Here is a 23,888-nt window from a genome sequence, read left to right on the forward strand (position 1 = left end):
GCCAAGAAATTCAAATAGCTGAAGGGGAGTAATTTCATAAAATGATGTTTTTTGCTCACCCCCTCAGGACTTTGCCTACTTTTCTTCACCCACTTGTCCAATTTATTCCAGCAGAATATGAGTAGGATATTCTTGGGCTAGACAAGAGCCCTATGGCCCATTTGTTCAGGCCAGAGAATCCCTATCTAGGCTCCATTTTCTGGCAAGAGTTGAGTAATGTGGTGTGTGCCAGCTTGCTGCTTCTGGAGACATACTATCTTCTGCCCTTGAGTGCGCCCTTTCCCCCCTTGACTCCTCCAAACCCACAGTCACTGCCTCCTAAGAGAAGGCATACCTCCACACAATCCTTCAGATGAGGCGTGTTAAACCAAGGCCCTATCTGCTTGAGTTGGTGGTAACTCAGCTGGATGGGAAAGATCAAATGGTACCTAATGAAAAGAGTAGGGGAAGTTCCCCAAAGTCCTGGCCAAATTTCCCCTAGTAGCGTAAATACCACCTCAGGTCTCCCCTGAAAAGAGGCCACAAGCCTAGTGGGACTAACTAGGTCAACAAAGGATAAATAAAATAAATAAAAATGTTCCCCTTGGTTTCCTAGTACACTACGACTGTGGGGTCAGCTGGCCCAGAAGTCCACTAGGTGAGCACCTAGTGATGTCACTAAGAGCTACCCATGTAGTGAGCCAGAGCTGCCTCCCTTCCCCAGTATAGCTAAGACAACAGCTACATCAGTAGCCATTGAGGAGGAAATATTTGGAGGAATTTTATATAAGTGGAAGGTAAGTATATATTTAAAATTCAAACAAAATTTCACTGAAGGCTTAAATGCCAAACTAAACATGAAATTCTTGTTACAAATCTTAATAAGCTTTTAAGTTAGTTTACATTTTTAATGTAGCTGTTTACTTATAATGTTATGCATTTTAAGATCTTTAGGCGCTTTTGTTTTTATGAAGTATTTTTAGCATATATGCAGATTTACATATTTATTAGTGGAATTAGTGCAGGCTATATACAAGGACACAATGACTCAAGTACAAACAATGTTTGGTCTCACAGAGGGGTTCCCAGTGAGAGTGGGTGAACACCAAGGTTCAGCTCTGAGCCCACTGCTATTCATACTGGTGATGGACTATATTAGCAGACAGGTCTGTGGGGACAGATCAACAAAGTTGCTGTATGCAGATGATGTGGCATTACAGACTGACTCTGAGATAGAACTTCAGCAAAGGATAGGAGAATGGAATGCAAAACTGAAGGCACATGGGATGAAACTAAGCACAGATAAGATGGTGGTAATGGCAGCAAATTGGAACAATCAGAAGAAGCTGAGAATAGAGATGGAAGGGAAGATAGTGGAACAGGTAAACAGCTTCAATTATCTGGGAGGGGTGGTTGAAGAGAAGGAAAGTCTGAATGAAGAGGTCAAAGCTAGAGTCAGAGAGCCTGTAGCCAACTGGTGTAGAGTATCAGGTGTAATCTATGACAGTAGAATGCCAAGGAAGCGAAAAAATAAGGTGTACAAGACAGTGGTGTGACCAGTACTACTGTATGGTACAGAAACCTGGGCAGTAAAGGCAGAAGCTACAGGTAATGGAAGTGAAGTGCCTGAAAAAGGTGGTAGGATGCACATTGTGGGATAGATGATGAAATGAGGACATAAGAACAGAAGCCAAAGAAGCTCCAATTGCAGAAAAGATCAAAGAGAACAGATTACGGTGGTTTGGAGATGTGCAGAAAAGCAGAAGACAATCTGGTGAGGAAGATTTGGGACAAACAGGAAGAAGGCAAGAGGAAGCAAGGATGTCCAACAAAGAGGTGAATGGATTGTATGAAAAATCTGTGACAGTCAGGCATGAATGTTGAAGAAGGCAGGAGTGTAGCATTGAATCGAGAGAGTTGGCAGCAGTTAACACGATACCCCGACCCCATGTAGATAAAAATGGTAAAAGGGGGGCTGATAATGATGATGATATTTATTTAAAAATGATACTATATAGCTGACGCTTTGCTTTACTTATATGATTTGTGTTTATTACAAATTCTTATATTATCATTCATACTGTATAAGCAATACAACACAATTTTGTATTATGTTTGAAGCATGTTACACGTTATAGGTACTGTAGCTTGCACTTTACTGCTTAAAATGTCTGAAATTAATGTATGTCTTAATAAAAATTATAGTAATATTGTTAGGTGTTTAATTGGTGGATCTGGAAGGATATAGAAAGAAAATGCATTTTCAGTGTTATTCCCTAGAAGACATATTGCTGAGGTGTAGTGGATTATAAATGGCTTTTGTTTTGTGATTTTTGTATTACCTCATCTAGTATGTTTGATATCTTACAGCCACCTTTATTCTTCATATATATGGAAAAGCTTATTTATCAAAAGATATACTTGAATTCTTGAGGGTGTCCCATTCCTCAAGTCTGGCAGTTAGTACAGAGGATTAAGGCTCTGAACTATTAACAGACTGCTTCCTGTACCGAACATACAAGGTTTGATTTGACCTCTGCCTACTGTGTGACTCTGAGCAAGTCACTTAAGCAGGTAGTTCTCTTGCATCAGCCCCGAACAAGGACACTGGTGTCCAGTAGGTTTACCCAGTTAAATAAATTTAAAAAAATCCTTAAGCCCCTTTAGGCATGTTTAAGCAACATACTGCCGTATTAATGTACACCTTTCAACTATCTCTGCCTTCATCCCACTGGAGCATCCTGTTACTTTTAAACATAGCTGTGAAACACTGATAAAGTCTACTGTTCATCGTGACAACCTATCTTATCCAATATCCCCTTTGTGGAATGGGTCATAGTCGCATAAAAAATGGCCCTGCTTCCATTTGAACTTGCAAAGGTAACTTAACTCATATACATATGATGGAAGACTTTTTTTTACTGGTTGTAGTTACTTTACCCATACAGATCCGTAAGCTGCAAGCTCTGATGTGTAGGGAACTTTATCCTCCTTAATATATGCATCTCAATGAATAACCCTTTCGTATGCCTAACATAGTTTATGAATTTTTTTTTGTCAGTTCAGTTAGTAGTTTTCTACCTTCGTGCCTAAAACAAGAGAGGAATTTTTCCTTTGTGAATGTACGTAGACAAGCGAGAAATTACACCAGCAAGATTGATTGTTTCACACACACACAAACACATTTTGTTTCTCTCATAGCAGATTTGCAAAGATACCCAGTAACTAAGCAAACTCTTTCCATCTGGTTAACAATATGTGTCAGGTTTTACTGTGCAGTGTGTTACAGTATATTGACTGAGCAAATCAGGGCCCACTTAAGTTAGGTGATACCACTGCTTTATTCAGAAATGTATCTGCCTAGGGCATTTGTTAGGATATCTCTTGGTAAATACATGTTATATGCCATGGCTACCAGTAGGGCAGGTTTTTCCACTGCAGTCTTGCATGGCATGTTGTAGGTCATTCACTTCTCCATGGTAAGGTTCTGCACTGTTTGGTACTCTTTGGTCCTACATTATGGTTCTTATGATGGACATAGTGCAGTTCTTGAGAGTTCTTATCACAGCTGTAGATGTTTGAGTGGAAGGACCACTACTACCAGATGGGCTGTTGCCCTTCTTCCCCTGGATAAGTATAGCTAACAGTTGCCATTTCAGTTTTATATTGACTTTTATCCAGTGTATGCCTTTTTGGGGGTGGGGTTGCTTAGCTTTAGAATGTGCATTTACCCTTTATAATCATTTTCTAGAATTGTATTTATAGTTTTAGTCTTTGCTTTTAGGAATCCTGATGTGGGTTTGTGCTTCATATGTCTGTAAGTGGGCATGCAAGAGCATTAGGGCTTACTGCTTAAGACCATGAAGCAATATCTAAACTTGTACTCAGAAAGATATCCTGACTGCTTTCAAGAGCTGTCACTTATGTCTGCCTTTGGCTTTGTCCCATTCATCTTTATGACTGTCCTGCAGCAGTGATTTTTTACTTGAACTTGTGTGGTTATGGTGAGTACCCTGTCATATCTACTGTCCTGCAAATAACTTACTGATCTTGATAATTATGAAGTCAGTGATGTTTGCTTTACATTTTAGTTTCTTGATTTTGTGTTTGTCTTTTTTGTATTGTATATGTCTACAACATATTTCATAAAAAGCAGTGCAAACGCACCAAAGAATTCCAATTATTGATTTTTCTAGATATGTCCAGAAATAAAGGTGGATCATTCTTACTGGTACATCTAGGCACACAGCATTTAACTTAAGTAGTGTAAGTGATATAGCATTTGCATTGTTTAATATCACTTCATATCCCATCTTCAGAGGTTATAATAAGCTAATGTTGTGAGTCTGAAGGAAAAAGTGTGCATCAGGCTCCATACCAAGGATGCTATTGCTTTTTGTTCATTACTTAACATGGTTGTTATAGTTAGCTGCCACCAGCTGAAAACATGTATCTTGGTAAACATCAAACTTGACTAAAAATAAAACTGCAATTATGCCTGTAAAGAAGATATCTCTGTCTGAGTGGATTTGAGCCAGCAAAGACTAACTACATCCAAAACATTGTATGCTTCTTATGTTATTAGCTGTCTGGTTAAATCATAGAAATTAGGACTTATTTTAACACTAGTCTATATCCATTGTACATTTATGTTTGTTGATTGTATATTATAAAGTGGATTACAACCATGTGTGGTGTTGCAGCATGGTTGCTTAGTGTTCGGTCCTAAATATTTTTTTAACACTGTAGTTGCTGTTGCTTGTTAATTCATGCATTTTAACTTACATATATGCTAGCTTACATACTAGCTTAATAGACTTATTTTTCTTTCTGCAGAATGACCATCATGTTATGTAAAGAAGTGTCTGCCTTATCCAAGCAGTTTACATCTTGCTTGACAACAAGTGGGGTAAGGGCATTGCTTTCTAAAAAATTACTTGCATAGCACCACCTTTGTGCATATCTAGTGTTATTCATTTGAATGTTATTTAATAGCTGTTAGAGTTTCTATTGTAACACTCTCTAGCAATAAGCCAGACTGTGTTAGTTTTACAAAACCACAGATAAGCAGCTGGGCTTGTATTCCATGGCACAATTAGTTAATTGAAAGGCGCTTCATATGTATACTGCAATCCTGGCCATGAGAAAGCAGCCAGGACCTGTATTAGTAAAGATGCAATCATACTGGCAAAAAGTGTTCATTCTGACAAAACTGTGGCAGAATGGCAAAGTATTAAAACTGGAGATAGTAGAGTGTGGAAAATGATTATTCTCTGTACGGCTTGGGTTGGGAGTGCCTTCTGTGTGGAGTCTGCATATCCTCCCCACGGTCGAGTGGGTGTTCGAAAGACATGCGTTGAATGGGCATGTCTTCTTGAAGGTTGGGCTGGCAACTCGACACCATTAAAAAAAAAAAAAAAACTGCCAATCATTAGCGGGCCGGAGTTCTGCTGTGGCGACCTCTAAAAGCCGAAAGACAAACAACAACAACAGGTAGAATAGAAACAAATTTATCCCAGAAGTCAGGGAATGTCAAGAGGCAGGCTGATGTAACTGTCTTCAGAATATTTTTCATGGAGGATCAAAGACTATTAATAATGAAGTGTTTTTTTTTTGAAAATTTGCTATTTTCCCACAAAATTGATGTTATAGCTTGCAAAACATGATTAAAGTACAATGACTGAAAACCAGTTCTGTCAGGGTGTAAATGTTTTTACTGTAACAGACATTTTAACAAAATATCAGGTGGAGGTGTTATAATGGGGACTAAAGACAGTAATGAGACCTGTGTTTTACATGTTCAGAGACAACACAAATGCTACAGATTATGTAACTGTGATAGTAAAGACAATCTTGGAACATATAACAATTGTTGGAGTGTATAGATCACCAAAGTCAAGTGCTGATGACCTAGGGGAATTCAAAATTTTTTTCCATAAAACTCAGGAAGGAAGAATAATAGTGGCTGGGGACATAAATTTACCCGAAACAGACTGGTATAATATTGATTCACCAACATTAGTAAGGAAATTATTCACAATGTATGTTCAGGAACAACAGTTGCTTCAGATTGTAAAGAAAAGCCTGCAAGGGAACAGAACATACTAGACATTGTTTGTGTTCCTAAATAAGTTACTGTTATTTCATGTCAGGTTTTACTACCATTGATGTGCAGTGAACATGGGGTTATAAAGGTTAACTTGTTGGTAGATAATTCTCCCAAACTGAAATCTAAAGCAATACACAGAAGATTAATTACAGATTATGTAAAACTAATTGAAGTGATGGGCTCAATGGAAAAAATTGCAGAAGGAATGTGGAGAGTTTTGAAAGAGAAATTGTTTGAATGAAAAAAAAATCAAAAAAATGTTTAACATCAGGATCTAGGCAAACAACATCGGGGTCGGGGGGGGGTATATTTCCATAAGAACAAGATACCTGATTAGGGTGAGACACAAAAGATATAAGAAATTAATAAAGAAGTGTAACTACAACTTTGATAATGAAATAAACAAGCTGGACAAACAAATTAAGCATAGTGTACGACAAGATCAAGAAATATTTGAAGACATTTTATATAAAGATATTGAGCATAATAAGAAACCATTTTATAGATACATAAGATGTGGAATGAATAAAGTACAAGTTGATACACTGTAAGTTCTAAATTTTATTCTCATACAAAACAGATTGTAGATGTAGTTACAAAATCTTATGTAAAACAATTTGGCTCCACAAAGAAGGTGATAAATTGTCCTAGTGGCATCCAGGTAACCACCAATACTGAAATCAGATTAGAGTATACTGAAAAATAACTATGCAAACTGGACCATTGGGAGGAGACAGAATTAGTAATGACCTAAGAGCAATTCAGTAAGAACTTGCAGTGCCATTGTATCTTTTATTTACTATGTTGTATAAATGTGGGGAGACTCCTCAAGATTGGAGACATGCAGTTATTAAACCTATCTTTAAGAGAAAGGAGAGTAGGTATTGATGTACAGTTGATAAGATGGATAGCTGCATGGCTTGTAAATAGGACATGACATGAATCATACAACAATTGTACAGGTAAAATTCTTGATTACAGTCAGCATACCTCTCAACCATACCGAATCCTTGGTATTTACTGGTTTTGAGGGCAAAATAATGGGGTGCCACGAATTTCCGAGTGGCCTCTATAATTCCCAATTTTTTTATGTTTATTTACAATTTTAATTTATGGCTGAGATCATCACCATCACCAGTGTGTCAGTCTTTGGGTGGTGATGTTACTAGTATATTAGTTGTGTATCAGTCTGCCTGTGCAACTATAATCCTTGTGTTGAAATGGTACATCTCCTGAAAATGTATTTTGAAATTTTGAGGAGAAATGTTGCCAAATTACTTAGTGTGTGTCTGTTTAGTGAGCAAACATGGCTGGTGGTGTTTTGCTGGGATAGCATAATGGAAACAGATATACCTGTTTTCCTGGTATGAGAAACAGTGATATTACAGGTAGTGGAAGTCAAACAGCAGGAAAGTTTACAAAACCCAATAAAAGAAAAGTGTACACTAGTCTAATCCATATTGGAGGAGTGGGGTTAGAAGTCAAATTGTAGCAAAGCCTTTCTGCTTTCTAGAAGGCTACTATCGATTCAAAAAGTAAGTTTTCTTTGTACAGCTGTGTACATTTTTATTTACTCAAGCCCTTTCTTTTTTTTCCACGCTGTACAAAGATTGAGAGGTCCCCAACCCATAGTTAATGTTATTAGTACTGTGCTTATTGTAATTAAGCATTTTACTTCATAAAAGTCAGGAAGACAGTGAAAATAGTAGTTCTTTGATATTACAGTCTTCGTACATTGTATATCATGGACGTGAACTAAGCACTAATAGCTACTGCAGCTTATTAGTGTTTAGTTCACATCCATGATAGACAACATAAGAAGACTGTAATATCAAGAAACTATTTTCACTGTCCTTCTGACTGTTTAATCATAAAATAATTATTTCCCTCTACCAAACAGAAACGAAGCATAATAACGAACTCAAATTAATTAAACACAACAATGACCACATGTGAATAACAATCATGCACCTGCTGTGCAAAATAATAACCAATCAGAAAGTTGCAGTATGACCAATCCATTTTTATTTTTGCGTTTCCTTGCCATAATTTTTTTATTCTTACACAAATGGAGAGGCATTACGTTTCTAGGAACTAGGGTATTGTAGTGGGAAGAGTAAATGTTGCAAACTCTGAAGTCAGTACAGGAATGGATGCCTCCGACTTTGTTTCAAAAACTTTTTAATCAAAAGAATGGACTGCTTTGATATCCCTAGTTAACGGTTCAAAAGAAGATGAAGATGATGTGTTGAAGACATTTATTTGTTTTTTATAGATTTTTATGGATGTTGGCATTTTGTCAAGTTCAGGTGGAATGGTGCTTTGAATCTAGGAAAGTTAAAATGTGGCTGAAGCTTGCAATGCCATTGTTGCTGGTTGTTTAACATGCAAAGCAATTGTATAAGGTTTGTTGTTTTTTTGCTTTATTAGTGTTTTCAGTGCTGCAGAGTGTTTTATTCAGTGGATAATCGTTTCTGCAACATCACTGTACATTATGTATTGAACTTATTTAGTATGAGGCAGCAATGATGATAGTGTACGTTACTGTACAGGTAACCAATTTCTTCTCAGTGAAAATAAGCACAGGCAGAAAATATTTGTTTCATAAGTGAATACTATTACTAAATTAACTGCCCTGAAGAGCCTTGCACTGCATTTCCTCTTTAAATCAACCTGAATGAATTAAGAATGTATCTGTGATAAGCTAAGCACCAGACACAGAAATATAAACCTAAGGAATTGTCATTATCCCGTCTCAAAATAACAAGTCTCCAAATGCTGTGAATAAATGTTTCATTTGCCCTTTTGTTATTTAGTAATTCTAGAAAGAACGCTTTGTGTATTTAGTAGTATCTGCTAAAATCATGAATAAAGTGATGTTCTTCGTGTTTCACCATTGCAGTCATCACATTTGGGTTATCTGCTTGCAGTAGCCCTCAGTCAGTCTGATTATCAAAGTCTTGGGTCCTGCGTCGGTTGCTGTTTCATCTTCTGTGACATCAGGTAGTCAGGGGTATAAAGCATGCAGCCCATGCCATTACGTCAGTCTTTCTTGCCATGCGGTGCCCGAAGCAGAAGCAGTTTGCAAGTGCAAGTCGGCCGACTCCTGAAATTTTCATTTTTGAGTTTCAGAACCAAAGTCTTCGACTAAAGCTAAGTACCCCGTTGGGGAAACTTTTTCTTGCTCTAAACTGATGTCAGTAAAAGTCAGTAATTGTATTACTTGTGGAAAGCAAATACCTCATAAAGATTTTCATTTGTACTGTATTCCTTGCCTAGGCCCTGACCACGACGCAATTCGCTGTCGGTTTTGTGCCTTATTTAAGCAACGTACTATTCATCGTCGGTATATTTAAATATTTTGGTGATTGGTTCAATTATCCAGATATGTCTTCAGTAAGCCATCCGACTACCGACATTCCAAAAAAATGCAAAGATAAAGACAGAGACAGGCCGCCTAGGTCCAAAGCTGCCGATGATGCTTCTCCTAAGCCAGTCGCCAGTTCGCCGGTACTCAGTGAGGCACTTTCGCAGCCCCTGATATCCTCCACTTCAGATTCGCAGACCTCTACTGAGACCCATTTGGAGTCCAGTATGCCGCGAGATGCTTCAACTGTGAAACCTGTGGATGTCTCTACCTTGGATGGGTCCAGAGCCGCTGTGCAGGCACTGGCTTCTGAGTGTGTATTCAGGCCTACTGACTAGCATATTAAACCACTGCTATCTTCTTCTTCAAGGCCTAAAACTCGAACCATGCCTAGAAAACTGACGCCCAGACCGCATGGTCAGGCCTCTATGCCTAAAAAACAAATGAAAAGAATGGCTGAAGACCTTATTGCTTTAATCAGGGGAAGCCAACCTTCCCCCTCTAAGAGACCTAGGACTGAATTTGCTTATGATACTTCTGACCAGGATTCTGAAATTTCTGTTTCCTCTGATGACCAGGATTTATTCTTATCTACTTATGAGGATTCTGATGCAGAGGACTCTATTCCCTCTGCTTCCCCCCCAGAGGATTTATTTTTTGGTGAAACCTGGATCATTTTCATTGGGAAAGCCAGGATTACTCTGATTCTAAAAAGAGGCTTAGGGATTTCTTACTCCTGCCCCAGCACAGGCCTTTAGCTATCCCTCCTGTACTAGACATTGTTGATGATGCCTTTTCGGAATCTAGCTTGGCCCCTGACTCTTTACCTCCTGCTCCCAGAAAACCTGATAGATATTACAGGGTTCCTGACTCTCACAAGTTCCTTTTTAAAAATCCTACTGTGGATCCTGAGACCATTTCACAGGGACCCAAGGGCATTAAGGCTACTACTGCCAAAAATCCTACCCCCTCTGATAGAGACTCCAGGGTGCTGGATAGATGGGGTAAGAAGATATAAACTTCTGCAACCTTGGTCATTAGGGCATTAAATTGCCACTTTCATATGTTAAAGTATCAGCAGCATATTATTGGATTGCTTAAACAGAAAATGATGTTGATTCCTGATTGTGCTGAAAACAAGGATTTACAGGATTTAATGCATTCTGCTGAACAGGTTGGAAAACATACTTTGCAATGTGGTTTTGATTCTCTAGAGGCATCCTGCAGGGCTGCTGTCACTGAGTCTGTACTTAGAAGGCATGCTTGGCTTAAGGAGCAATCCTTGCCAGATCATGTTAAAGCTAAATTGCTGGATGCTCCCTTAAATCAGGATTGCCTATTTGACAACAAAGCAGAAGTAGTTCTTAAAAAGATGGAGGAAAAAGCTAATTCTATGCAAACTGTTAAAGATTTCCTACAAGTACAGCCGCCAAGATTTAGTAGGCATTGGCCCTCTAAGAATTGGTCCTTTCCTGCCTCTTCCAGGCCTTCTCAGTCCAAACCCAGAGCCAGCAGAACAGCCAGGTTTCAGTCCCAGGGTATGCACAGGACTAAGCAGTGGGGGGCTCCCACTTCCAAATCAGGGAGTAGTAAGACTCCCCCCTATGGTAAACTGTCTCAATGACTTAATTTTAAAACTTCCAAGCACTTTTTAACTGACTGCTCCTTTAGGGGAAAAGATTGCTCTGCAGGCAAAAAACTGGGAACTCATTACCCAGGACAAATAGGTTTTAAATATAGTTTCCCAAGGATACAGATTTCACTTCCACACATTACCAACACCAAACGGTTGGCCAGATCTACCCCCAAATCAGTGGGCAGAGGCTCAAAAGCAAGTACTCTCTCTCCTAAGCATAAAGACTATTCAAACAGTACCAGAAGAGGAAAAGGGACAAGGTTTCTACTCAAGACTTTTCCTGGTACCCAGAAAAGACAACTCATGGCATCCTATCCTGGACCTTTCTACCTTAAACACCGTTTTGGTGATAACAAAATTCAAGATGCCTGGTTGGCAACACTGGATTTAAAGGAAGCCTACCTGCACATCCCAGTCAGGGAATCTTGCAGAAGATACCTACACTTCAAAGCAGGCTACATGCACTATCAGTTCTCTGCACTGCCCTTTGGCTTATCTACTGCGCCCAGGGTATTCACAAAGTGCCTAGCTCCAGTCATTGCATTTTGCAGGCAAAGAAATATTCAAATATACCCATACCTAGACGATTGTCTAATTCAGGCAGAAAGCCAGGACATACTTCTGAATCATCTGGCATTTGTACAGAAGGTTTTAACTTGTCTGGGGTACACCATAAGCAAAAGGAAATCACATCTGGTATCCTGTCAACAAGTTATGTTCCTGGGAGCAAGCTTGAACACAACTTCCCAGATGGCTTTCCTTGTGCCAGAGAAACAAATTCATTTGGCAACTTACTTCAAACTAGTGGCCACAAAAATCCTATCTGCAAGGCAAATTCTGCAAGACTTGGGGGTTCATGGTCTCATGCATTATACTAATTCCATATGCAAGACTGCATATAAGGAAACTACAATGTTATCTAAAAAGCCTATGGTTTCAGCATTCTCAGGATCTAGAAGCAATGAATCCTATCATACCTTGCCTACGGTTAGAATTCCTTTGGTGGGCAGAGGACTGCCACCAAAACAAGGGACTACCATTCACTCTACCCCCTGCTGCCCAAATCCTAACAGCCACATCAGACTATGCATGGGGGGCTCACCTGGCAGGGAAGTTTATTCAGGGCAAATGGAACCCAAGTCAAATGCACCTGCATATGAATCAAAAAGAATGTTAGCTGTACAGAATGCTCTGACAGCCTTCAAGGACCACATTCGTCCAGGACAATTAATGGTAAAGATGGACAACACCACTGTTATGTGGTACATAAGCAGGGGTACCCATTCTTACCCCCTCATCAGACTAGCCATGGCTCTGTGGAACACAGCCTTGAGTTACCAAGTGCATCTACAGACTCAATTCTGCCAGTAAATACACTGGCAGATGAGCTAAGCAGAAATGTCATGGACCCACACGAGTGGAAACTGGAACCAAAGACTTTCAACATGTTGATCAACAAATGGTGGAGCCCAGATATAGACCTTTATGCCTCCCCCAGAACTACCAATTGGACAAATTCTGTACAAGGACTCCCCACAACCAAGCTTGGAAAGTGGATGCTCTGTCCTTCAGCTGGAAAAAGCTATCAGTTTATGCCTTTCCTCCTCTGCCTCTCCTCTCCAAAGTACTACTAAGGATCAAACAGGAAAAAAACAAGGATGATACTGATTGCACCAGACTGGCCATGCCTACACCGGTACCCCCTCTTGTACAGTGTGTCACAGCTAGCCCCATGGCACCTGCCTCAGACCCCTATCCTGCTGTCACAGCTGTAGAGCCAGATTCTGCACCCCCAGCTTCAAACCCTGAACCTGGCAGCCTGGCTAATTACCTAATCCCTCCATTACCATCCCACAGTAAACAAGTGCTGGATGTCATTTTGGAGGCAAGGAGGCCTAGTACTAGAAAATCTTATGCTGAAAAATGTAAAAGATTCTGTACCTGGAACCAAACTCAAGGGATGGCCACAGCAGCACCCAATTTACCTCAGATTCTTCAGTACTTAACTGAGATGTTTCACAAGGGCCTTTCTTTTTCCTCCATCAAAATTCACGCCTCAGCCATTTTGGCTCATTACAACACAGAACCACCCCTCTTTTCTCACCCACTGCTCAAGCAGTTCCTAAAAGGGGCCAAAAACCTAAGACTACCCAGGAGAGCCCCAACTCCAGCCTGGGACCTTAACTTTGTATTGGAAAATCTCACTCTTCCTCCTTTTGAGCCAGCTGCAACTGCAGAGTTAAAATTCCTTTCTTGGAAAACAGCTTTCCTTTTAGCAATTACTTCTGCAAGAAGGGTATCTGAATTACAGACCCTTATGGCAGTGGAGCCTTTCATCGTCTTTCATGTGGACAGAGTGTCCATCAGGACCACTCCCTCCTTCATGGCCAAGGTGGTATCCAGTGTGGCTCTTAATCAATCCAATCATTTGCCAACCTTCTTTTCTAATCCACAGAACAAAGGGAATGGATACTGCACTCCTTAGATGTGCACAGACAACTTAGATTTTACTTGTACAGGACTAAACCTCAAAGGAAATCTGAACAACTGCTGGTGGCATTTGCTGCAGGGGCAGAGGGGAAGGCTATTTCAAAGCAAACCATTTCTAAATGGATAGGCCATTGCATTAATTTCTGCTATAAGCACCATGGAAAACCTATCCCTCAGGGGATTAGACTCCATTCATCTAGGGCTGCATCTACCTCTACAGCCTTTCTCAGAGGTGTCCCTACCAGAGACATCCTAGAAGCTGCTACGTGGAGTTCTGTACATACTTTCACCAAGCATTACCATTTGCCAACTTTCTCTAAATCCAGAGCTGGCTTTGCCACTGCAGTCTTGGAGGGCCTTATAGCTGGTCCTAATGCTATCTAAATTCCTCCTCCCATTCTTAGCTTTGGGAATCTACCCAGATGTGATGACTGCAACAGTGAAACACGAAGAACATAATCCATTTGTGTACACTTACCATAAATATAGATGTTCGAGTGTATTCACTGTTGCAGTCCTGGTTACCCTCCCTCCAGCCCCCTGACTTTTTTTGGCTATACCACTATTGTCCTTTACTATGATTAAAAGCTTTTTGGTGTATTTGCTTTTTTGTTGGAGGTATAACCTTGTATATATATATATATATATATATATATATATATATATTTATTTAATTGCTTCCCATTAGGGGGGCACCTGACATCTGGGGAAAGAAAAACTGATGTAATGATGTCGGCTGCATGCTTTTATACCCCTGACTACCTGACGTCACAGAAGATAAGACAGCAGCCGACGCAGGACCCAAGACTTTGATAATCAGGCCGACTGAGGGCTACTGCAAGCAGGTAACCCAAATGTGATGACTGCAACAGTGAATTCACTGGAACATCTACATTTATGGTAAGTGTACACAACTGTACTTTGTGTTTATAATGAGGTACTATTCTACTGCTTCACTTCCACTACATTTTTGGTGTAATACTACAGATGTTTGTCTGGATGAGCTGTAATGGAAGATGTGATTTTTGTTTTGTATAGTTCTAATGCTAAAACAATTGTCTTGCTTTTGACCCTTCGGTAGGTAAAACATAACGTTACAAAGACATGCATCTGGAGCATTTCTCCATGGGCCTCTGCTGAAAATTGGCTTCATTCCAAGTTGGACTTTCCCGGTTAACAAATGTTAAATAAGTAAATAACGCAGCAATACCACTAGGATTTGCTATGCATACATTATCATGCAGCACGTCTCAGTAGTGAGTATGTAGTCCTTTTTGATGTGGTAACAGCTAAATCAGGATAAAGCTGGTACAGGTGTGGGTGCAGTTTGCTAACATTTTTTTAAATAAAATCTGTATTTTTTTGAAATACTAACCCACATTTGTCCTGAGGCTGAGTCCCCATTAGTGAAACAAAGTCAATGACTTGAAATACTGGGATAGTACAACTTAAATGTAAATTCGGATATAGGTGTTTTCAGCCTGTTTTAAATATTTAGCATCTTGCAAACTGTCTGTGTGTTAACCACCTGTATTTTTTCCTGTAGTGCTTGGATATGGGGAGTTGTGCCTTTTTATTTAGCATTATTTAGCAACTTCAATCTTCATGTTAGTATCCCACAATTCCTTTTGAGTGGGTGGGGTTTCATAATTATGTATGCAAATTTTATGTTAATCAGCATCCCAATTTTTAGCCAGTTGTACCTACTTTTCATGGGCCTTTGTCCAGATTTTTAATGTTTCTAGGTTGAGAGGTATGACAGTCAGGATGTCCCACAGGGCTGTGTCTTAGGCCCCATACTTGTTTAGATTGTATCTTTCAGACCTATCTTTTTCATCTGAGGTATTCTTCAGTCTGTGTATGCAGATGACTTGAAACTGGGTAAACTGATTACATGTGTTATAGATAGGGCATGTCTACAAAAGAACTTGACTAAATTGACCATTTGGGCACAGAAGAATAATATGCTGATATATACATAAAAAAACTAAGCATATGAGATTTGGGAGACATATAGTGAAAGGTGAATATTTAATACAACAAACAGTGATTGAAACTGTCGATTCATTTAAGGACCTAGGTATATGGGTAGATCTGCCTTCGAGTTTTTTTAATCATACCAACCAATTGGTTAATAATAGTTATAGAACTATAAGTTGTTTAAAAAGATTAGTAGAGTCTCTTCAAGTAACCTATGTCGAAAATTCTATGGGAATGAGAAGTGTATTCACTGGCTCTCTGAGAGAGCAACTGATGTGTGGAACAGACTACCAAATTACATTAAAGCAAGCACTAGTTTAGACCTTTTTAAGAACAGCCTGGACACTTTTTTATGGGAAAAACTGTTTTGGTGTATTGGCAGGCTAGAAGGGCATTAATCCCCATGCTTGAAATATTTGGTATGTATGTATTTTTTGATGAAGCACAGTATAAGAAGGAATTAAAAAAAGGTTATTCAAAAATGTGAGCCAACAAATAAAGGGGGACTCTGCTTCTTATTCTACTGACAGTAAAGTTCATACAGACACTTTGCCAGTGAAACCTTTTCCAGTGTTCCAAAGAAAAATGCTTGATAGAAAGAAAAAAGCATGAGTTGACTAGAAGAATCACTGTCCAGTTTTGGGAAAATGAGATGAACAGAAACACTGAAATTGATGAATAAATGGGAGACTATAAATCATCAATCACATTTGTGAAATGTAGCTTTAGAAAAAGAAATGGCTGAGAAAGAATGGAGTTTTGTTTACTTTATTAAACGTGTGGGTGGCCTGTAAAGCATATAACCCATTTTGTGTTTAATGTTTAGAAGGACACTAAAAGGGAAAGGTAACTGCAAGTAAAGCAATTTTTGTTCTTATCAGTATTTGCATAAAACACTTCATGATATAAACTGCGTGTTATATATAGTAAAGCACTTGTGTGTAGTCTGTATTCCAGGGGTATTTTAAATGTTTGCGTTAGAGGATCTTTTCAGTGACTGTGTTAAAGTTATTAAAGTAAACACATTATTTAGATATAAGAATTATAGGCTTTACAGTATAACATGAAAAGAAAGGCTAGATAAAAGCAGTATTAATATGATGTGATCTTGGGCTGCTGGGGTGGGGTATAAAATCCACTGATCATATATAGAATGAATATATTTTGCATTATTTTTATAATGGTAATGTCTAGATTAATGTCCTTGGCTTAAGCTGTAACAAGTGATTTTTAAACAATGGGCTTGAAAAATAAACCAAAGTGAAAGCCATACAAAATGCCAAGCTTCTTACATCTACAAAGATATTAGCTAACTTTTTTGCATTAGAAAGTGTTCAGTGGATGTCAAGAAGTTTGCTGCTAAGGCAGGTGTACATTTTACAAAGATTCATTGCTGACTACTTTTGCATGGAGGCAAGCTGTCTGCAAATGTAAGCAATTAATTGTAAGAGTTCTGAGCATTCTTTGCTGAGGGATATGAAAAATTTAAAGGTACAGCAGCAAGCATGTCATGAATAAGAGATAACAGCATCTGTAGCAGCCTTAATGCTTGAATCTATTTAGTAGAACAGTGTACAGTTTATTTTTTTATTTAAAAATACCCACTGCACTTTTGCTTAGGGATAAAAATTCATGTTTTCTGAAAGCATATAAGCTGTTTTTTCCTCATATGGGAGGGGAATCGAGATAAGAAAAGAACAGACAAAAATCAGTGTAAATGATAACACATACTGTAGTATGTACCTTAGCATGGGTAACTTTAGTTTTAAGGTAGTTAATCCCTGCAGGTCTGGGGCAGTTGTTCCTATCTGGGGGGGGGGGGGGCTAAATTTCATTTTTGAAGATGTACATAGTTTTATGTGTTTGTTTCAAGTTAATATGTGATAGGGGTGTTTTGAAAATGTGTTTATTTATTTATTGTTTTGAGTGTGATCATTAAAACAAAAAGTCCTGAAAAATGTGACATAGGTTGAAGTGGAAATGAGAAGAAACAACTGAGTGAAAGATCAGCATGCTAAACATTAGTGTGTGCATGTAACACGAAAGCTGGAAATACACATTAAAAAAAACTGACATGTATAACAGGTGGGGACAACAGCTTTTTATCATAATAGCTATGCTAGCCATATTATCTTGGAACTTAAAAGCTTCTGTTCACTAGACAATTCCCACCTACTTACTTTTTTGATGGAATTTTGACAACTTTTGTGAAAAGCTCAAGCTTCTAAAGGATTCAGTTAGCTTCCAGACTCATGAGAAACAATCTGTGGTGTCTTTCAGGAAGTAGGCGTGACCTTTGAACCTGTTTCTCTTCACTGAACTCTAACAGCCAATCAGATTCAAGAATGATTATTTGAACTGTGTTTTCATTCATTTAGCAATTATTTTTATCTAAAAAGTCTTATAAGCATATGTTTTACTACAAACAGTGATTTATTCATTCTGAATTACCTTTATATTTAAATAAGAATTACAGATGTGTTTCTGACGGTGATAGTCTTAAACGCATCTTTTTTCCTGTCTGCTTTAATGGCATTAAAGTCCTGTATTTACTCATAGTAACAAATAATTATTAGGATTAATCAATTTATCTTAGTCTGTTTAGATAAAAAAAAATAAGAAATTGTATACAGCTTCATGTTCTTAGTGCATGCATGCATAGTATATTAGATTGACTTTTTCCTTTTTTGTTTTTAATGTACATGCAGTTCACCTTCTGCTTGCTATTAACCTGCAGTAGCTAGGAATTCCCACTAGATGTCATGAGAGGGTTAGTTTGTGGCTTCTATGAGAGATAATAGTAAGGGTTCCCATTACCTTGTCAAATTCCTGAAACTTCGAAGCTGAGAACATCGAACTCAGATGTTTGAAGTTCCAGGAATTCGAACACAAAAAAATAAATAAATAAAAACCCTTACAGCAAGTTGACTACCCCCCTGCACCCCCACACCCTTTAAATATACCAACTCCAAGATCGCAATACAGTGCGAAAGGGAAAATTTCCCTTTACTGCACTGTAGTGTGATCTCGGAGTTGTATATTTAAAGAGCGGGGATGTGGGGGGCACAGTGGGGCTTGCCCCCTTCTTGCAAGCATTTTTTGTGTTTCTTTTGTTTTTATTTTTTTTATTTTCACATTGTCGAAGTTCTGAAACTTCAAACATAAAGTTTCGACCTTATGGTGTTTGACGTTTCGGAACTTCGACAAGGTAATAGGAACCCAATAGTAAGCCTGGATTTAGTTTATCCATGCAGAAGGTTGTTAAAATATAAAATGTTATTGTTTTCAAATTTAGAGTTTTTAAATTGTCCACAACAGTTTTAAAAAATGTATTTGTCATAATGAATCAATGAAAGCACTTTTCACTTTTACTTATAATAGCAATCTTCATCAAATAATATTATTTAACATTATATCTATTAATGTCAATGGGTTAAACAACCCCATGAAAAGGAGTAGTGTCAACAAATATTTAATGCTTCATAAAGCAGATTTTGCATTCATTCAGGAATCTCACTTAGTAACAGAAGGCCTAAATAAATTAACCTTTAAGGATTATAATATTTTGGTAAGTTAAACTACAACCACAAGTGAAGAGGTGTCCTAATTTTGCACAGAAAATCAATGAGAATTCCAGAAATAGTTGGCTCATACTCCAGCAATGATGGTATGCTTGCTTTTGTCATACTAAAACTAGTTAAAAAGATGTACACTTTTGCAGACACCTACTGGATACTGGGTATTGGGACTAAACAGTGAAAAAACATTTAGATGCCATAACATTAAAGTCTAAAGCTGAGTGACTATTAGCAGGTGATTTTAATTGTATCTTGTCCTTCACTGATGCTACAAGCTCTAAGCCCTTCATGATGCCCCCTGTTGCCAAGCACTTGAACAGCCATATAAAAGAAACCTAATTGACATTAATGTTATAAAATATTATCCTCCCTGAAATATTCTCACTACTCTTGCAGATTTGACATGCAGACCAACATAGACAAAGTCTTTGTAACCAGTTCTTTACTGGCTAAAATTGGTAATGTAGTGCTGACATCATGTCCTATGTCTCACCACAATGCTGTCACCTTCAGTGTAACGCTTAAAACTTTTGCCAAAGACTACCTGTTTATCTTGTAACAGTACAAGGATTTAAAGAATGTTTTTAGATGAAATAAAGCTTTACCTAGACATCAATAATAATGGAGAGATTTAAGATATTATCCTATGGGATACTTTAAATGTAGTCTTACATGGTAAAGTCAAAAGCTAGTATATAAATAAAAGGAAAGAGTGGGATAAAAACCGGTAGACATACAAAAAGAAATTGATGAACTAAAACTTACAGAGTATGACAAATCTGCATTAGTTGATATATGTAAACTGAACAAGGAATGTCAGACTATCATGCAGCATAAAATATCAATAAATCTGGAAAAAATCAGATTACAGTCCTACTCAATTAATCCCACGATTATGCACAGGATTATGATTAGATCTAAACATTTAAATGAAAAAAGTCATATAAAAGAAATAATATACACTAGAAATAATCAGACTATCAAAGTTACAGATCTGAAAAATATCTTATGTTTTAAAAACCATTACAAGAATATTAATAATAACTCATCTACAAGTTATAACAAAAATATAGACAACATTCTTGCTAATGATATTCAAAAGAAACAATCCAAACACAATATTAGTAACATAGATAAACCCTTTTCCTTTAAAGATTTAAAGGAATAAATAAAAAAAATCTTAAGACAAAAAGGCACCAGGACTAGATGGTCTGATTCTGGAATTTTACAAAATCTTACCTGATAACATCTTGAAAATCTACCATTCCAAGATGTTAAAACTACAGCAAACATCCCTCCCTCATGAAAATATTCTATCATCTCTCCCATCTTAAAGCCAAATAAAAAGCCCAACCTTTGCACATTATACAGGCCAATTTCTTTGTTTAACATTGATTACAAGATATCCATGTCTATTTTAGCAGACAGATTAACTAATATTCTTTCAATATTAATTCATGATGACCAAACCGGGTTTATCAAAAACAGAAAGGTACAAGACAGTGTAATTAGATTATGGTCCTTAATAGACTCAGTAAGCAAGAAAAACATGAGCTTTCTATTGTAAGCCTTGATATAGATAAAGTTTTTGATTCCTTAATATGGCCATATCTGTTTAAAGCTCTGCAAAAATACAATTTCTCCCCAAACTTTATTGGATTAATTAAAAAACTATATGAAAATTCCATAGCCAATTTTAAGATTGGATCTTATCTATCTAGCCCATTCGAAATACTAAGAGATACTAAACAGGGGTGCCTCCTTTGCCTTGGCTGTTGAGCCTCTTGCAAATTATGTTAGAAATAATGACAGTGTTAAAGGATATAAAGTGTCAGACAAATTATCCCCCAAGATACAACTGTTTGTTGATGACCTACTAATAACGTCTAATGATGCCAATTCAGTAGATCACCTATTACATAATCTAGACTTCTTTGCAAGCATTTCTGGTCTAAAATTAGATCACAGCAAAACTCAGGCACTTAGATCAAAAAGAGACATAAACTGGGAGGGCATGCATATTAAATATCTAGGTATCATTATTGAATCTAATTATAAAAAAATCACGTCTAATTACCAACAACTTATAAACTCAATTACAAGTCTAATTGACAGTTGGAACAGACTCTTCTTCACATTTGAAGACAGACTAACTTTAATCTAAATGATACTGTTACCTAAAATCTTATTCATTGGCTAAGCTCTAATCCCACTTGTCAAAATTAAACAGAAAATTAATAACTTACTACTCAAATTCCTTTGGTATCCCAAAAAAACAAGAATTTCTCTTCTCTGGCACACCACAAGCTAGGATGAAGGAGGTATAGGGTTTCCAAATATTGATTTTTATTTAAACTCCAAATTTATTAACATAGTGTTGCTTTGGAATAATACTACTTATACATCATATTGGAAATCAGTACATGAAACCTTACTTCTTAATAGTAATAGGACATTGCTTGAACCATATACTCTAATACATACAAACACCTTTATATGGATTTTAAAAATATAAATTCAAAGTGAAAGGTCAAAACTTGTTCTTACACCTCTTACAAACCAAATATTGCTGTTGTTTAAAAAGCTTATGTTTTCTAATCAATTAAGAATTTATTAGTAATTATGTTTCCTGTTCCCTACACAAATGAATGTTTGGTATCTTTTGATACTCAAATGCTAGAATTTAAGAAGGGTGACCTATTATATTGGAATCATTTTCTCTCAGCTAACAAAATAAGTTCTGTAGACTATTTGATCAGCAGATCTAGTTTGCAAAATTGCAACTGGCTGGATATCCAAACTTGTAAGGATTTTATATATTAAGCTCGTACCCTCATTAGAGGCATACAATAAAAGTAACTTAAAAATCTTAGATTTTTATCTCAACAGTTCTTACTAGCTCACCCAAGAGTACTTCATACATATCCTGTTATTTATAAAATTCTCAGAAATTATTTTAGCAAAACAGATGTTTCTTTTTGGAATTAAGTGAAGTTAATAAACAAGTATTCTCATAAAAAGATAAACAAATTTGTTTATAGTCAGTGAAGGAATCCACATCTTCCCTGTTCTGGCATGTATACACATGGAAATTTGTACATAGATATTTTTTTCACCCCACATAGACTAGCAATAATGTACAAGAAAGATTAAATTAAATGCTGTAGATGTCAGCACCCTGATGCTGACTGGATACATATGGTTGTTAATTGCAAAATAATTTCCCCATTTTGGTTAAAATTTAAATATCTTTGTAAAGCTCTATTTGGTTACATTTTAAATCTCTTTGTAAAGCTCTATGGAGTGACAACTGTATAATTTCTGACCCCCTTATCCTTTTCAGTGTTTCTGTTCCTGAAGTCATTCCTAAAATCCAAACCTTTTTACTATGGTCTATCCTCTCTATAGCAAGGAAAATTGTTACTAAAAATTGGAAGTTCCAATGTACTCCTGTCTTTAAAGTTGAATGTATTCATCTTGTGAAATACATTTGTAAGAATGAGATTGCTACTATAGAACCAAGGGCTAACAACATAACTCATCATTTAATTGCTTGGACAAGGTTGTATAATCTGTTAGAAACATATTAAGTGTTCTCCTATGTATATTGCTTTTTTAATTTTTATAGACATTGTATATAGTTTATTTGTTTTTTTCTTGTTACTATACTCTTAAGTTATTGTGCTATAAAATGAATAAAAACATTTTGAAAAAGAAAAAGAAATGCAGAGTGCAAATAATGCTGCATAGTCACATATAAAAGGAAGTTAGCATGTGAATTTGACAAAGAAAGAATTTGAGGCTGGATATTCAGCATAATATCAAGGAGAAAGGAAAGGGGGAATAATTATATTAATTGCTAGAGGGACCCCAATAGTGATAGAAAAGGGAAAAAAAAGATAATGGTAGATTTTTGGTAGTAAGGGCCTGCTAACAAAGGAGAAAGTTTATGCTGGCATGTATTTATATTTCACCAAAAACTACATTTTGGAAGAAATAATCAGCTTCCAGCAGGGAATGTTATTTATAGGTGGGGACTGAAACTAAGGGGCAATATAACAAAAGATGGTAGATTTCTGAAGAAATAATGAAAATATATGGTATGGACGATATAAATTCAGTAGTAGGAACTACGACAGAATTTGCATGTAATTTCCCACAAATTTACATGCTATTCCACAAGGTATAATTACTAGGATAGACTAAATAGGGATTGTGTTTTACGTGTGCATTTGATTGAAAGCTTCAACACGCATCCAGTAACTATTTCAGATCATGATCTAATAAAAAAACAAGATAGAAATGCAGGGTAATGAAACAGGAGACACTGGCTTTTTCCCATCTATCTGTTAAAAGAGAGGAATTTAAAGAATTGGTCATGGAAATTACTCAAGAGTTATTATGGAAAATAGAAATATCTTCAGAAGTTATAGCTAGTGAGTGGATTAAAATGAAAATGGAGCTTAAAATCAGGTAGAAATAAAAGAAATATGGTTGTAAAGTAAAAGGAATTACTGAGAGGAACTGACAAAGGTTAATGCAGAATGGGGGAATCTCACAAAGCAAGAAGAGGCACAAATACAGAGTGCCAAAGAGAAAATGAGGTAGTATCTAGGTAATATGCATGAGTTTAGAAAGATTGCTGTTAAGCAACTATTTTCTGATAATAACTGCAGAGCACAAAAACTTTTACCACAACAAGATAGATAACAGAAAGTAGAAAGGGATGTCAAAAAGTAGCCTATAACA

The 23,888-nt window shown here is 37.0% G+C and overlaps 1 protein-coding gene across 1 annotated transcript in view; it reads left to right on the top strand.

The window, feature by feature from the left end:
* FAM114A2 (family with sequence similarity 114 member A2) overlaps positions 1-23,888 on the top strand; it is a 1,115,082-nt gene that overhangs the window by 939,622 nt on the left and 151,572 nt on the right. Inside the window, exon 13 of the mRNA XM_044069930.1 lies at positions 4,816-4,888. Within this exon, the coding sequence (XP_043925865.1) occupies positions 4,816-4,888 (73 nt within the window). The remainder of the gene's footprint in view (positions 1-4,815; positions 4,889-23,888) is intronic.

Source organism: Protopterus annectens, chromosome 4.part0 (genome assembly GCF_019279795.1).
Source record: "Protopterus annectens isolate FY-2018-M chromosome 4.part0, PAN1.0, whole genome shotgun sequence".
Taxonomy (NCBI): Eukaryota; Metazoa; Chordata; order Ceratodontiformes; family Protopteridae; genus Protopterus; species Protopterus annectens.